The 16375-nt window shown below is 34.3% G+C and overlaps 1 protein-coding gene and 1 long non-coding RNA gene across 6 annotated transcripts in view; one reads left to right on the forward strand and one right to left on the reverse strand.

Annotated features, from left to right (window-relative positions):
- LOC102694058 (ethanolamine kinase 1-like) overlaps positions 1-8126 on the forward strand; it is a 63362-nt gene extending 55236 nt beyond the window's left edge. For 2 of the 4 annotated variants that reach the window (XM_015338435.2, XM_015338437.2), the window contains exons 7-8: positions 1060-1133; positions 1275-6975. In XM_015338435.2, coding sequence (XP_015193921.1) covers positions 1060-1133; positions 1275-1353 — 153 coding nt within the window. In that variant the 3' untranslated portion in view covers positions 1354-6975. The other 2 variants (XR_001477330.2, XM_015338436.2) reach the window with 2 other exon arrangements.
- The window catches only part of LOC107075812 (uncharacterized), a 157102-nt gene that overhangs the window by 126412 nt on the left and 14315 nt on the right, over positions 1-16375 (reverse strand). The window lies entirely within an intron of this gene.

Here is a 16375-nt window from a genome sequence, read left to right on the forward strand (position 1 = left end):
AGCTGGCCTGTACATTCCTGTCTCATGTTCACATTCAGATGGCCTCATCCGTTTTCAAAGGTGCATTGTTTAAAAGTATAACAATGAACCTTATTCCAACATCCTGTTTAACAACGGGAGAACAACGATGTTTCATCAAGAGCAGCTCTGGTACACAGGTAGCATGTTATAACAACAGTGTCACACTGCAAGCGCACTTAACTCTTTTTTCTTGTGCCATTGTCTTCTACCAGGGGGGATGATCCACTTCTTCCCTCCACACAGACATTACTTTGCTCACTGAGGCACGGCTTTATTTGCTTTCCAGGTTTTTAATTGCTTTTTTTTTTTACAAAAGCTGTGCTTAAAACAACAAAAATGTACGAGCGTGTTTTTATCCATTTAAAAGTAACTTCAACTTACTAAAAAAAAAATCAAGGAAGGTTCTGCAGTGTAATGGTATTACAGTGAACATAATGGACAAATACCTGTAAAGCAAAAGTATTCCTGTACTTCAATGTGAATACTCTACTTGATCTTTAATGTAGTTTAACAAAAAATTCCTACAGTATATGCAGCTTTGACTTACACTCATTTGTTATAGCTTTAATTATTAATTTTACTAGCTAAAATAATTAAACAAGTGTAAATGCAATATGAATCCAGAATTTCACCAATATTACTTTCACTAGCAAGTTAGAAATACCCCCTCAGACCTCAGGATCAGGCAAATAAGAATTCACACAACATTTTATCCTACGAACTTAACACATCTAATTTTCTAGTTAAATTCTAGAATGCTGCAGGAATGTCTGAGAATTCCACTGGGTTTTGCATATCTCACATTTCACACATTAAAAATAATTCAACTATTTGAGAGTTCAGGGGGAGATGGGTACAGTTGAGTGCATCTCAATAACATGACAATACTGATAACTATATTTTCCAGAGTGGGTACACTTGCCTGGGTAACCCCCCCTGACAGCAGATTTTTTTTATCAGGAAGACAGCTCTTTTTCATGCTCATTGGCTTCCTGAGTTGTAATGGATTTTCTCAATGAATCCTCTTTCTTTACATAGGTTTCACACTTTTCATGGGGCCTCTGGGCTCTCCTCCAGGCCAGATATTCCACGATTGACTTTGATTTCCTGAGGTAAGTGATCCGTTGCTCCAGGCCCAGTGAACAAGAACTGAAACCTGGCCTCACTTGGGCTCCTTGTTGCTGATATTGTACACTCTAATGCAAAGTGAAGTAGCACGTCTAAATACCCTGTCAACTTTTTTTCTCTTTAAGGTTCCAAAAAAGCCCAGATGGGATTCATTTCCATTCTACTCAAGAACGTAAACGATACAACGAAATTAAGGGGCATTAAACTACTTGATGACATTCTGGTCACATTAATGAAGACTGGCATTTTAGTGAACGGAAAGGGGGAATCAATCTAAGATGAGCAGACGTGTTAGTGCAGTGATTTTATTTGATATAGGAAAAAAACACAAAAACAAAATGTTTTCTTTGCCACTTTTCACCAAAAACGTGTTTCCCCGAGGGCTTTTTCTAACAGATTTTGGATTTGATACTGTCCTCCAATCTGCCCCAGCCAAAACTCTTTGTTGTTTTTTTTAGTGTGTGTGTGTGCTAACATCCTATGAAAAAGCACTCCAAAAGTAGTACTTTCCAGCCATAGTGGTTACATTAATTGTTAATGACAAAGGCAACCTACACTCTGTGTGGTTTCCTGCCCTCATTTGGATCATTTTCAGAGCCCCTTTTCCTGATAGGAAATGCAATCTGAGATGTGCAAAAACAGTGTGTATATTGTAGTTTAATTGGCCCTCACTGTCGCTCATCCCCAGCTCGGCGCGTGTGCTCTAGGGTCTCTGTTCCACAACAGGAAAGAATAAACCCAGGCTCAAATCATAGGAAATTCATCAAATATGGTTCTTGGAGTTCTGTCTTTCAAGCGCTGTTTCCCTGCCATATGATCTCTATAAACCAAATTACTCCTGGCTCCCTTACAGGACTGCAGGCGCCTGGGGCTAGTACATAATGAAAGCCAAATGCAAGTGACAATAGAGGGATCGCAGAGAAGAATGGAAAACTTTCCTTTTTCTTTCCCCTGAAGTAGATATTTCATTTTGTTTATACATATACTTAAAATTGTATAATGTATTTGGCAAAGCAGCGATTCTTTTACAGTTCCAGACTTGTGTGACAAACCCATTATTTTAACAGAATTATATGTAAGGGCTATCATATGTCTAGTGCCAATTTTAAATATTTAAAATTAAAATGTGGGGAATATGCATGTCAGCTCTTTCAGTGCTAAATGCTCTAACTGCTTCACCAAAGGTTCAAAGCTAAAAAAAGAAAAGCTATCCCAAGTTCAGGAATTTGCTATATTATTTCTATCTCATGTGTGATTTGTATGCAAGCCTTAATCACGATAACTGTAGTGCAGGTAACCTGTTTAGTTCCAGAAACTCTACCAGTAAAAAGTTTGGGCAGGTTGAGTCTGTATCCACACTGTCACTGACTGCAAGTTCCCGATCAGCAGTCTACTATACATCTGGCAAGATGCCGGAGTAGTTCAGTGGACTTGAGGTGGTCAGAGTAAGCTCAGATCATCTCACATCAGGAATCTCTGAAACCTGCCAGTTGCCCATGAGTTGGTAAAAGTGTTTATTTTAAAAAGAAACCATTCATCAACAATAATCAGAATAAAAATAATACTTAAACAGTCTTTAAATCTACTTGTTTTCAAGTGCAGGAACATGTTTGCTATTTGATCTGTAGCACACAAGGTGCTTTAGGTCTTTAAATCCACTTAAGGGTAATAATCCTAAAACTGTAGTCTAAGGCACTGGAATGTACTGTGCTCTACTACAAGATAAAAAAGTTTATGAAAGTTTTTAAAAAAGCTTTTTAATCTGTAAACAAAACTGCATGATCTCAAACAATAAATAACCTTTAAGGCAAAAAAATAATTTGAGTATCTAGAAATGTGATGCAGTTATACAGGTAATTGAATGCATTTGCATATTCAGTAAAAGTAAAAACAGTTTTAGAGTTATACAGTACATCCTTTGTTCTTTTACAAATTATCTAGCAGTGCTTCAGTTCTCTTCCTATGTAATTTTGAATTGTTACATACAGAGATGTATAACTAAACCATACATGAACATGAATATTTAGAAAACACATTGTTTGTGATAGAGAAGCTGGTAAAACACATTGAGCTACATTTATTAAAAAAAAATATTTTGTTTGTAGATTCGCTGTCTAAACTGGTACTCTTACCATACCTTATAGTTTACATTTTAAGATCCTATCTAGAGTTTTAATTTATAGGTAAGCTGCAAAGCTGATATAAAGTGTTACTGGTTCTTTAACTTTACATTTTTATTGTTCCTGCTTGAAAGTTTGGAATTGTTTAAGATGAGAAAATCTGCAGTTCAATTAAGAACATGAAATATGGTCAGTGAGGTCATATACTGTACTGTAATTCAGCCTAAGTGTTTTTTTAATTTTTTTTCAAACATAAGAAAAGCTGCACAGACATTTTGAATCCTTTATTCAATGAAACTGCAATTTGTTAACCAAGTTTTCTTATCAGATATCTGATGAGGCATTTGTTTCTAATGTAGCAAAATTCAACTTTAGACAGATATGCATCTGCAACAAATATAATCGCTCAAAAATGATGATCGTTGAGAATTAAAATAATTTTCTGAAGCTGGCAGTCAAATATTATACAACAAAGGGCAGTGATAAAGAACCTTTTTGATCTTGATCTTTGATCTCTGACCTTTTATGTCAATTTTTAAATGCTAATAGACTTTAGTTAGAGATTATAGCACTAAATCTAAAAAGCTGTCCTGGTGGTGAGCTGGAGTCTAACATCAGCATCTCAACTCCAGTGCACCGCTGAGACCGAGAGTAACACACAGGCTGTTCTATATTGCACAACTGCTACAAAGACAAATCCTCAGACAAATTAATCAGCATTCCTTGTCCAGAATTCTGAGACAATGAGTCTAGATACAGCAGAATGGCTCTCAATGTGAACACATTAATGCATTTGCATTCTGTATTTGACATACAGTGTCTATCTTTATGAAAAGCTTCTCCAGACACAGGTTTACTCAATACCAAACCTGAACAGTATAACGGATGAAGTGAAATTAGGGAGAGGAAACATGTTCAGATAGTCTGTAGAGTCTCTGATGACGGGAGGAATCAAATTTTAATTTGGAAGTTAAAATAGCAACTTGGATACACCATAATAGCATATCAGCAACGTGAACAGTATGGAGATAGATGGTGCTTTGCCAAACATGGGAGACCCTTAAGCTTTAAGTGTAAAAAAAATACATCTTGCTTCTCTTGGCATACACTACTCCCTCCTGGTCTGTCCTGGTTTGCCGAGATAAAAGTAACAAGACAAGATCCTCAACTCAGCAAAGCTTGTTACAAGATTGAATTATTCTGAATCGCCTCCCTATCCCAGCTAAGACGTATTCAGACAGGACTATTTTTGTATTGATTTTGTATCTTGCAGTCGATATAAAAAATGACACAAACTGTCATCAAAAGCAGAGAGAAATAATCCAGGAGAATTCCCAAAATTGCCAAAGTTAATGCAAAGACATTCGACCTTCGGTCTGACAGTTAAGCATACATGCAGTAGAAGCACCTAGGGAAATCCCAAAAAGAAATCTTAATTTCAAAAGTAAAAATAGAATGGTGATATGCTATTCCAGGACCAATTCACTTAAGATACACACAGGCAGATGGATTTTATTGATAATCAGTTCTACTGTACATCATTTTTGTATCTTTAAAAATTAATTAAACAAAACAAGGTGTCTCTTTTAAAATCGACCAGTTGTTTCTTATTAACCTACATCTTAAATAGCAACCATGTTTGATACCATATTATGCTGATAGGTTCCCGCCTTTCAAAATCCCTCCAGAAAGTCAAATCAAAGCCCATATCATTTATGTAATATCAATTATCTCCCACAGTCTCTTATGTACTCACATTTGCTCAGTTATTTGAATCAATTAACCTAAATAAACATATTTGAAGCCCTTCCAAATTTTACTATGTATTTTTCCAATCTGCTTTATTATCCTTGTCTGTGTGAACATGCTTTTTCTGGAAATTTCTAAATGTATTTTTATATCTAAATTATAACAAAATACAGTTAAAACGGGTGGAAATTGTTTAAATTCTCAATAACTTCTAATTGTTACTTAAATTGTCTAAGCCATGCATTAACATTCTTAACGAAAAAGTAAGTTTCTAATTTTGCTTGGTTTGATAAAAACATGCATTACTTGATAAATTAGTTACTGCCTCTAATATAATCTTCAAAACAGTACAGTATAAGTACAGTATACAGGCAGACAGGTACTGAAGATGTCAGACATCAAGTCAGAGGACAGGAAAGAGGAAAAAAATCACTGAAGGACACAGAAAAACTCAAAACCTTTTAACAAGAAAATATTCATAATTTCTTTTAAAAATCAAAGTAAAAAAAAAACACCCATCTCAGCATTAGCAGCAATACTTACAGAAGACACACGAGAAGCATTTGCAAGAACAAGAGCAAATTTTACTGTTTTTCAAAAAGCTGTCCTACCAGACCAAATATCAAAAGACTTTTGATATTTTGATGACATTTATAGATACAATTAATATACATTTTAATCACATGATCTCCACTATTTTTATTTGTACATCATACTCCCAGTTTTGGATGATCGCATTTTTAAAATTGAACTTCAAGGTAAAATTTGTTGCCCTTTTTTCTACCTACCTTCTTATTAACAGTTTTAATGTGGTTTTCTTATTTCTTTAAAAGAAAATTCCACAATCTGCTGTATTTAAATGTTTGTTGTACAACCATCTGTTTCCTCCAGGCTGTTCTCATCTCTTGTTTAATCACTTCGCTCTTGCTAAATCTCATCTTCCCTTTCATTACTGACATTTAACCTAATCCTACCTTAATCTTTCACTTCATTTTCTTTTCTCGCAGTTAAAGTGATGAAGTGGTGTTTTTTTTCCTTAAATAAAAGCTGGATGGGAACGGTGTGAATTAGTAGTGTTTTAATGTAATCACTTCCTTTTTTGTATCTGAAAGCAGTTGCTTTCATGTGGTATTATTTAAACGACTTCTTAATAATGGTGATTAAATGAATAATGTTTTTGTCTGAAAGGAAGTGTTAGCATAACGTGCCACATCTATGTTAATGAATAACTTTTAAAATCAAAGTAAAGCTCACAGTTCATAGGCTTAGAAAATATTTAAAGACATTGCCGGTTGATCTTAAAAGACTCGTCTAAGCCATTTGATTCTAATAGTTTTTTCTCTCTCTTGACACAAGATGACATTTAGGTGATAGTACAGTGATCAATGGCAGCAATGATGAATTTCAAATAACTCAGATACTGTGTGTTATTCCTCTTTATGCAAAAACAAGGTAAAGAAATGCATTTGAAGCATATTAGGTGAATATATTTGACAATGAATTTGGAATGAATGTTTTCCATTTGCATTGATTGCCTTTTGATAATCCTTCAACAGGATAAGGAGTCTCTTTTATGTTTTATCATTACTAGATTCACTCATGCCTCGCATGGTTATTTTACATGTACTGTATGTAGGTCAAAACAAAAGACCTTACATGACAAAAGGCCTAAACAGGTGTGCTATTCTCAGGAATTATGTCTTTTCCAGTATTGTGCTTGCTGGCAGATGTCACTTACTGTAAATAACAATGTGCACACTGGAGCAAAAAAATCCCACAAAGTACAGCATACAGCACAGTATGGTAAAATTACCCCAAAACCTTACTAGTGCTAAATAGTTTAACTGGCATGTTAGCAAAGCTAATGAATGCTTTTTAACTTACTGTCATAATTGAATGCATGAACAACCTGCGAGTTTAATGTCATGTTCCATGTAATTTAAGTCTTATGTTCTTTCTTTGTAGGTATGCAATGGCTCGATTCAACTACTACTTCAAGAAGAAGAGTGAAATCTTGGCTATGCAACTCCTTTGAAGACCTGTACTGTTAATAATCAAAAAGATAAAAAAAAACAATATTGCTGCCTGACTTGAAAATAACATTTCATACATTATATCACACTGTATTGTGTTCAGAAAGTAAACAATTGTATCAAATCTAATATTTAAAAAAATAAAAAAAAACTTTACATCCATAATATATTAATGACAATAAAATTAATATATAGCTATTTAGGAGAGTGAAAGGTTAGATATATGTTACATACGTCCTTTGAAAAGTTTTAAAAAACTATATATTTTACTTAATAAAGGGAATAGCAAGGGCACTGGAGTCTTTACTCTAAAAACTAGTTTGACTATTTCTGACAAATAGATCAACAGCATAATGACCTGAATAATTTTGAAGCTACCATACGTTTTTGTTTAATAACTCGGCTAACCTTCCAGAATGTGTTCAGCCACAACGAAAATCAAGATAAACTTATTTGGCAAATTGACACACTTTTTGAGCCAACATCCTGTAATTGTTTCCTTATTTGGCCTCGCAGTTCAAACCCGCAATAATAAAGAACTATCATAAAACCTTAAGAGGGTTATTTTCAGGCGAATAAAATATTAAACTCAGTGGAAAGAAAACGGAACGGTTTTGAAATGGATTGATTTGAAAGCCCACAGTTAAGGTTTTTAATGAACAGAAGGTATATCAATTATTATTATCTTCCTAAGAAAGATGGACTTTTTTATATTTCTAAGTGTCTTGGCTTTCAAATGTCATAATTATTATCTGTTATAATGCAAAATATTATAATTGATAACATCATTAATAGATTTTACAATGTAGGATGGCTCTCTAATTGAAGAAGGTGGTTCATTATTAACTGAGTATTTAACACTACAATATAAGTAGTAACACTTAAACTACAGCTTGTATCATATCAGTACCCACTGTTTGGATATGTTCAGGAATGCAATAAATTATTCTGTACTACCAGCTTACAATGCCTATTTTAAATTGTGCTTGACGAAATTAAATCCTTTAGGAAATCAAGTCTAAATCACAAAGGTGTTTTTACAAGACTAATAAATCACATCTCAATGTTTTTTTTTTCAGTTTTAATTCTAATACTGTAATGACATAAAATCTCAAGTAATATTACCCAGCTGTATATTTACTACCAAGGTTTTCAGTTAATCTAAATCCAGGTGCTTGGGAAGCATGTACAGAACAAAACACCTGTTGGAAAACTTTCAACAGTAGATGCAAGACAGCAGTTTCGATTTCAATGTTTGTACAGCAACATCTGTAGTATTTTGGCTGGAAAATACTCAGCTTATATAAAAAATTAATTTTGGTCAGTTTGCTGAAGGTTAAACAGTACCTCCAGTAACAAATCACAATCAAGATGTGACTTGATTAACATAAAATGTTTGGCTATGCATTCAATTTTGTTCTTAACAAGCATCAGCGGTTTACACTTTTCTAATGGAAAATTAGAAGAAAGCTAAAGATATATTAAAATTTTTAGGACTTCAACAACTCAGTGAGCCGTTAAAAAACCTGAGTTAACCATGGCTGACTTAAGATTTCCCTGTGTGACACACAGGTGCCAAGAACAAAGAGATGTGCAAAAAAACAGTATGATGTTAGGAATTTTATACCTCAAAAAGGCTTTTTCAATTTTTTTCTATGAATTTTATATCCCAAAGGGCTTTTTTCAGTTGATGTTTCCAGTTTGAAAATAGATTGCCAGCAACTGTTTGCAAAATCCAAGAGTTTCATTTGTGTTGGTTTCACCTGTTCTTAAGAGAATTTGAAGCAAGTCTCAAAACAGGTGCAGAAGAACAGCTCACTCTAACCAAAGCTGCCAAGACAGAGTATACAGCACCAATGCTTTATTTGAAATAATGATCAGCATTACAGAATGAGGATGGGCAGGCATTTTTCTGAAGTTCAATTAGAAATTCTTTCTGTCTTCTACATTGTAATTGGTTGTAAGCTATAGAATTCTAGCATCACAGCAGTGTTTTTACAAAATGGTGCATTGTGCTTCTTGGGTGGCACAATTAAATCCACAGCTACTCATTAGTATCTCACAAAGAGGCTGGACTTCAACACTGAAAGACTCTCAAGTTTTCTTCAAGCAGAGCCTCATCGATTTTCATCCCTTCTATCTGTAGGGGAAGCAGCCATCACACATATCAACATTTGGGAACATCAATGTTTTGGGGATACAGGGAAGTTCTGTTTTAGCTTAAAATGTAGACAAAACCATAAGATTTAGAGACTTTAGGAGACATTTACTCCCTGCAAACCACACATTATGTCTCAATGTCTTATAAACTCTGAAAGGTTGGTACCTTGTATTGTACACTTTAATTAAAAATGCAAAACACAAGATCTAGGGCTTAACAAGGCACGACAATTTTAGGGAAAAAGTAATATCAAGGTTTAATTTGTCATGCAGAGATAGAAAGAAAGTTCAAGAATCAAAGAAGTCTGAAAAAAAAGATGACAAGCACCAGCACCTGAATACCCAAAACCAATTTTTTCACGTTCCATAATAGCAACTTTAAAAGTAAGCAAAAGCATCCGTTGAGGATATGAAATACGTTCCCCTAAAAGTCAAAAAGCCATATATACCACAAAAAATGAAAATAAAAAAAATGCACAATAACCTCAACAAGATTCAAACCAAATGGTTGTTTCAAAAAAGTCTCACTATCTTTTTTCTACACTAGGAATAGGGGGCAAACAAATGCTGTTTAAATTTATTTAATCTCTTCATTCATTCATTTACTAGTTCAGAATAATAGACTAAAGATCTCTAGAAAAATGATATTATGGTGTATTAAATTAATTTGACTTTTCCACCAATATTAATCTTGTGAAGTCACTGGACATTTTTTTCCAAAAATGACTACCTTGACATCTAAAATTGGAAGCTACAGGTTAAATAAAACAGGCTAGTCTGTGAGCTGGGTAACTGAAGCACTAGAAACCACTGTACTGACAGCTCATCCAATAGTGGACTACTATAACTCAAACCATACCAATACAACCTCCAAAAAGTGGGTCTGAGTACATATAAAAAGAAAAGGCTTCGGAAAAATTGCATTACTATTTAGTAGCCTATTTGAAACGTTTTTTAAATCAACGCTTAATATAAAACAGATTTCACTGTTTGCTTTACAATTGCAACTTCCAGAAGTGAAAATTAGTTTGAGAACATAAAATAAGGCCAAATTTCTGACACATCAGTTTAGAATACTGCATATTATTCTTGGTCTTTTTAAAATGTATTAATGCATCGATTTTAATTATTTTAATACCTCACACTTTTTCCAATATATAATATTTTTACATCTGCAAACAGATGATTGTTTTTGATTTACAGAAGCCCTTGTGTCTAATCTACAAAAACCCACAATCTCTATAGCTGCCAATTTTTAAAACGAAAAGTACACTTAACTACGAAGCCAACAAACTGGCAAATGCTTCTTCTCATTATAATCTGATTTTTTAAGAACAGATTTTAACTGTTTAGCCATCTTTTAAAACTCTGCTTATCTGTATAGTGCAGACTGCACATTTTCGATATTCTATGAATGACTATTGCTGAAAACTCAGTTCTACTTTTATTCTACCAGGTCAGTTTCTCAGGACTACATTTGCTGACATTTACATTCTTTTTACTATTACTTTTCTTAGTTTCAGGGTTAAATAATGCATTAATTCCTCTGAGGCTAAAGTGAAGTTTCCAGGACCTCTTATGACTGATTAAACTGATTTAAAATAACATTTCACTATAAACCACTTGCTTTTACAAAACTGATGATAAAATTAATACAGTTATTTATTAATTCTAACAAAACTGTCAAAAGCTCAATTATTTTTTGTATATGGATTATGACAAAAAAATCGAGCTGTTTCTACTGGCGAGTAGGAGAATTGGTCAAAACATTAAACAAGATACAGTTAATGCCCGCACACTCACTTTTGAAAGGCTCACATTTATGGGGCCATCCTGAGTGGCTTACATGCCCAACTGCAGGCTGTACAGGTTGCGTCGGGGTCAGGTCACAAGCTGACTGTGACTGGGAAGCCCCCAGGTGCTTGAGCTCTGCCAGTGGTTGAACAGAATCAGTCGGCTAAAGGTCTCTTGGTTCTAGGTGTCACACTGACCCCTGTGGCTTCCCAGCTGCTAATAGGCAAATGGGTGCTGCTGCTAGCTAGGGGCATAACTGTCCTCCAATCAGCGCTGCACCTCCGCTATGGAGTTTTGCTGTCTGTGCCATGTTAAATGATGAATAGGTCGGAGCCAGGTAGGTTGCAGGGGTCTGCCTAGAATTCCTCTTTCTCCAGCTTGCGAGGTTTGCAGGGTTTTGTGGATGCAGACCAAAACTTGAAAGACCTGGATAGTAAAATATAACCTCATAGTTATTGTAGACAGATCTAAAACTGACATTTTGGCCAGAGGCCTTCATTGAGGTACTGAATTCACAAACTGGTTTCTTTTTCTTCCCATGTAAACCAAGTGATATAACTCCAAGTAGGCGTTGTGCAATAGTTCAAATACAACACACCTCCCCCCCACCTTAAAAGGTAAACTACTTTATATGCAACTTCTTATAAATCAGGAATTATATATTCAATATTTTTATTTTGTTTTATATAATACTTTAGCATGGTCTGCTCACTAAACCGACAGTGTTGTTAATTAGTTGTGAATCGATACCCTCAAAATGTGTGGATTAACAACAATAACTTTAATCAGTCAATTAGCAATATAGGGATTAATCACTGAGAAATGTACTGTAGTACTGTACTATACATACACATGCAAATTCACAAGCACCTGCTGTCACACTACTCGGGATTTTATACTCAGGGGTGAAGAGTGGGGGGCAAGGGCGCGAATCTACGGGCAGAAAACAGTCTACTATAATACCTTAGTCAAACAGGTTAATTTGCAAGCGTTGCACAACAATTAGGGGGGGAAACACGTGATACGTACTTACATGTGTATAGCACTTATCATCCCAAAGGACTCTATATACAGAGGGGATCCACTTCATCAACCAGTGGAGAGCAGGAACCACCTGAATGCAGAAGCCACTGTGCGTCAGAAGCCCATTGACACAACAAATCAGGTAAAGAAGTTCACAAAAGCCTCATCTCTTGAATTAAGAGGGATGTTTTGGGAAGACCAGACTAAATGAGAGTAGAATTTAACAAGGACATCAGGGTTAATATGCCTACTTTTTCAAAAAGTGCCAAAGGATCTTCAACGACCAAGTACAGTAGTTAGGATCTCAGTAGGACAGCAATTCTGGTTCTCCGGTCCTAAGAAAAGAGTGCCAAGTGATCCACCAACACCTCTTGTTATTTAAACAAACAGTTAGATTTGTGTAATTGTATATATTGTAGGTGCAAAACTACTTGCTGTACATGTGAAATTATTAGTAAAAACAAGAGCTCAATTCCTAGAAATGACAGAGGTTACCGATTTGTTGTACGTTAAAAAGATCAGCATCATGACATTACCAATTACTGGTTTTGCCAAGGGGTTGAAGAAGTGACCATTCTATCTTGAGGATGCAATGTTCAAAGATTTCTAACCTCGATTCCTATCCTTCAAATTTGAATGAGAAATTGAATTTCTCAGGCATGCTAAATTAGATATATATTATACCCAAGTTTAAAGTGTTTGCTATGTTTTTATGCATAGCATATTTCTGGTTTACCGCAGCTGTTTTTTTTAAATTTAGTTTTTTCTGCTAATTTTAAAATACACTACAATGTTATTATAATATTTATCTATCTAACATTGATACTGTATATTTAAAAAACTTGCTTTCAAGTTGTCTGTATTTATTATAAAAGTCTTATTAATCTTTGTATTACTAACTGATAATGAAGAAAAGAAACTAAGTTGATATTCTGAGAATATCAACTTGCAGTTAATGAGTATCATGGTTAGTTCAGCTTATATAAATAAGTAGTTAATTTGTGAATTCAATGTGCTGAAGATGGTCTCTAGCCAAAACATCAGCTGTATTATTTCTACAAGAATTGTAGAATTTTTGACTTTTTTCTACACAGGAAATGAAAAGCAGTGATTATCTTCATATTAAGCATGAGCTACTCAAACATTCTGCAAAACATACAGAAAATCACAAAAGGGATGCGTGGCATTAATGGAATTTCTATCTGAAATGCTATTGCTTTGTTCACAGTGGCTTAAAAAAGTAATATCACAAAAGCCTTCCAAGTATCTCCTACAGAAATACTGTATTGTTTTGATGCAAAATAGTTTGATCTTTTTTCATCGTGCCTATTGATTTGAAGCAAACATCACACTTGTAACACTTGTTTTAGTAGAAAGGGCACCAAGCTATGAACCAGATGCTAAAGAAGGAATCATTTTAATACCTCCCCTTTTACATCTTTCAGCTGAGAAAGCAATATTGAGAGAAATCTGACAAGAGAAAATAAAAAAAAATACTCTGGGTGTTTCTGGAAACAAGATTGCAAGATTTCAACAATAAGGCTTCTAGCAAATACTAAGCCATTTTACAGACACCATAAAATTAAATTAAACATTAAACAAGTCTTCTGCTGTGCTTTCCTTATAGACATTCTTAACATTCCTCAACAATACCTCATTAGTTGAACACATTCCAATTTTAAATAAGAAAACAGAAAATTTAAAACAAATTAAAGCCTTTAAAATATAGTATAAAGTTTGTATGTTCATCTCTATCTTCTTACTTCAGGCTTTTAAAATTATTTTAATTTTGAAAACTGATGTACTGTAAATGCACATCTACAGATTAGCTTCACGGTTTGAATGGATGAATAAAAAGATAAACTTCTCTCAGTTACACTCTAGCTCAAATGAAAATCCTGTATCATGCCACTCTTTATGCACGTAAGTGTAATTTATATCTTTCATTTCGTGGATCACAGTCTTTTCATCTCATGGCTTTTTCTAAGAATTATTAGTTACTGTATATTTTAAATGCCAATGGGATGTTTAAGCCTTTGTTTAAATTAGAACAATACACAAGCCAGTGTTTTCATATACATTAAGTACACTAGCAAAGTTTTACCATTGAACCGCCCCAATATGTTATTAGTTGGAAACTACAGTACCTTTACAATTACCTTTATGAACTTCACATACGATAAAGAAATTCCCTTTTGATCTAGAGCATCATAGCCGTAATTCTATTCACAAAAAGCCTTTGGTGTTTCCTGTGATATGATACTGATAGTGTACCTCCTTTTGGTTGTAACAAAGGCTTTTAATAAAACAGAAATCTCTTGTAGTTTAAGGGGTATGTTAATATTATTACCATCCCTAACTTTAATGTATTAATGAATGGATGTATGCCAGTGTTACAATCATCAAGCTGAGCATTTCCTTTGATGCTTCATCGAGCAGAAAGCTTTTTACAAAATGTTTGAAGTGTCTGCCTGTGTAATAATGATTTATAATTCTCTTGAACTAAAGCAAAATTTGCTGGTAAAAATCATTTTTGAAATAAAAATAAATTGTGCCCGGAGGGTCAGATTCGGTTTCAAAAGAAGATCACCCAAGAGCAGCAAATGATTTAATAAGCCACTAGTTCCAGGATGCTGAGATAGAGAGAACAGAATGAAGAATTTCAAAGTATGGCTAATTAACATCAGTTTATTAGTGTGTCAATCTTTTTAACTGGAATTTGAAGTAGAAAAAAAGTGAAATACTTGCATTTAATCCCTTGGTACGAAACAACTCCTGGTGATAGAGTGATGAACATCACCAGTGGCATCTTTTTCTAACTAATTTTGTTGAACACAGGATGTCTTTTCTGCCCCTTATACACATTTTAAGATAACTGCTTGCAAACACAAAGCAAAATAGTTAATTTTCAGCCTTGTTTATTGGTTTTGTGAAATGGTGCTTCAAGATTTTATGTATTTATTGGGGTCAAAGAATATTTAACAATTCTAAGTCTACATCATTGCGTTACCAGATTATCAAATTGCATCTTCTTAAAAGTTAGTTTGCAGTATCAATTGAAATATTTTCTGAATTACATTTTAAATACAGGCTATGCATGGCGTTAGGGACAGTTAATACAGAGAGTGCAGTTTCTTTTTCAGTGGTTAACAGGATTTTACTGCTCAGGCTAATAAGCAAATGATTTTTAAAATATTAAAATGAAAATCATATGTTGAATATTTTCACAACTGGTAATGTCATAGGTTTTGTACAGGTTTAGGAAATGAAGCTAAGACTGCAGCCTTGAACTTAACTAGCATTTAAAACAGAGGCCATGTTACAATGAGTAAAATATCCTGTTACAAGGATCTATACCTTCATCACAGGAGAAGAGAGCAACTTAATTTCAGCACCACCCAGTGTAATTATCATGGTAATGCCTTGGTTTTTATGCAACTTTAATGCTGGATAGTTTTATTTTCTCACTTCTAATATAAAAAACAATCCTGTTACAATTAGCAGTCTTCAGCTTGCTGCTACAGGGCAAGCTTAGGAGCATACACATTGTGCTGAAACGCTACAGTAAAGTCAGGTAGGCTAACTTACCACAGGAAAGGCTACCTTTAAATTAGACAACATCAGAAAAAAAGACCTCTTGAGATTCTACAGGCTTCAACATCCTTCCTAAGTGGTCATAAAATATTGCAGGATAAATATTAAAATGTTGGAGCAATATTGGAAAAAAAAGTAAAATTAATATACACACATATTTCACTTTTAAGAGGAACAGCTGCTGGGAGCAGGTACTGCATAGTATAGCACATCTTTCTCTACCCTCCCAGTCAAACTGTAGAGGGACACCAAAAGATTGTTAGTCACGAGTGACAAAGGTTTGGACACCCTCCGTACACATCATCCAACATAGCATCAAAAATCTATCTGCAATCTGTATTCTTTAAAATTAGTAGCTAGAGGAAACCAGTGCTTCACTCTCCATCCGTTCTCCTCTGTCCTGAAGTTCCACAGAATGCTTTGCAGTCCAAAGCTGCAGAAAATAAGACCATGTCTCTAGGGAGATTTTCTTAATAAGTGCTTTATTTAAATACATAAACTGAAATTTCTTGTTTTCTCCATTATTCATAACTACCACAATTTTATTTAAAATTTTAGCTGAATTATTTAATATTTGTCAGTTCACTTTTGAATTGTAAAGCAGTTACGCATTATTATAAAGCAACGTTTGTTCGGTTTTTTTTATATTTACAGCTCCCAGAGCCCCAGCCTGCAAGTCCTCCGAGCCCAGTCGTGTTTACACTAAAGGAGTCCCAGTACAATTTACATAAATATATTCCTAAGCAAATAGGA

This window comes from Lepisosteus oculatus, chromosome 21, assembly GCF_040954835.1.
Source record: "Lepisosteus oculatus isolate fLepOcu1 chromosome 21, fLepOcu1.hap2, whole genome shotgun sequence".
Lineage (NCBI taxonomy): Eukaryota > Metazoa > Chordata > Actinopteri > Semionotiformes > Lepisosteidae > Lepisosteus > Lepisosteus oculatus.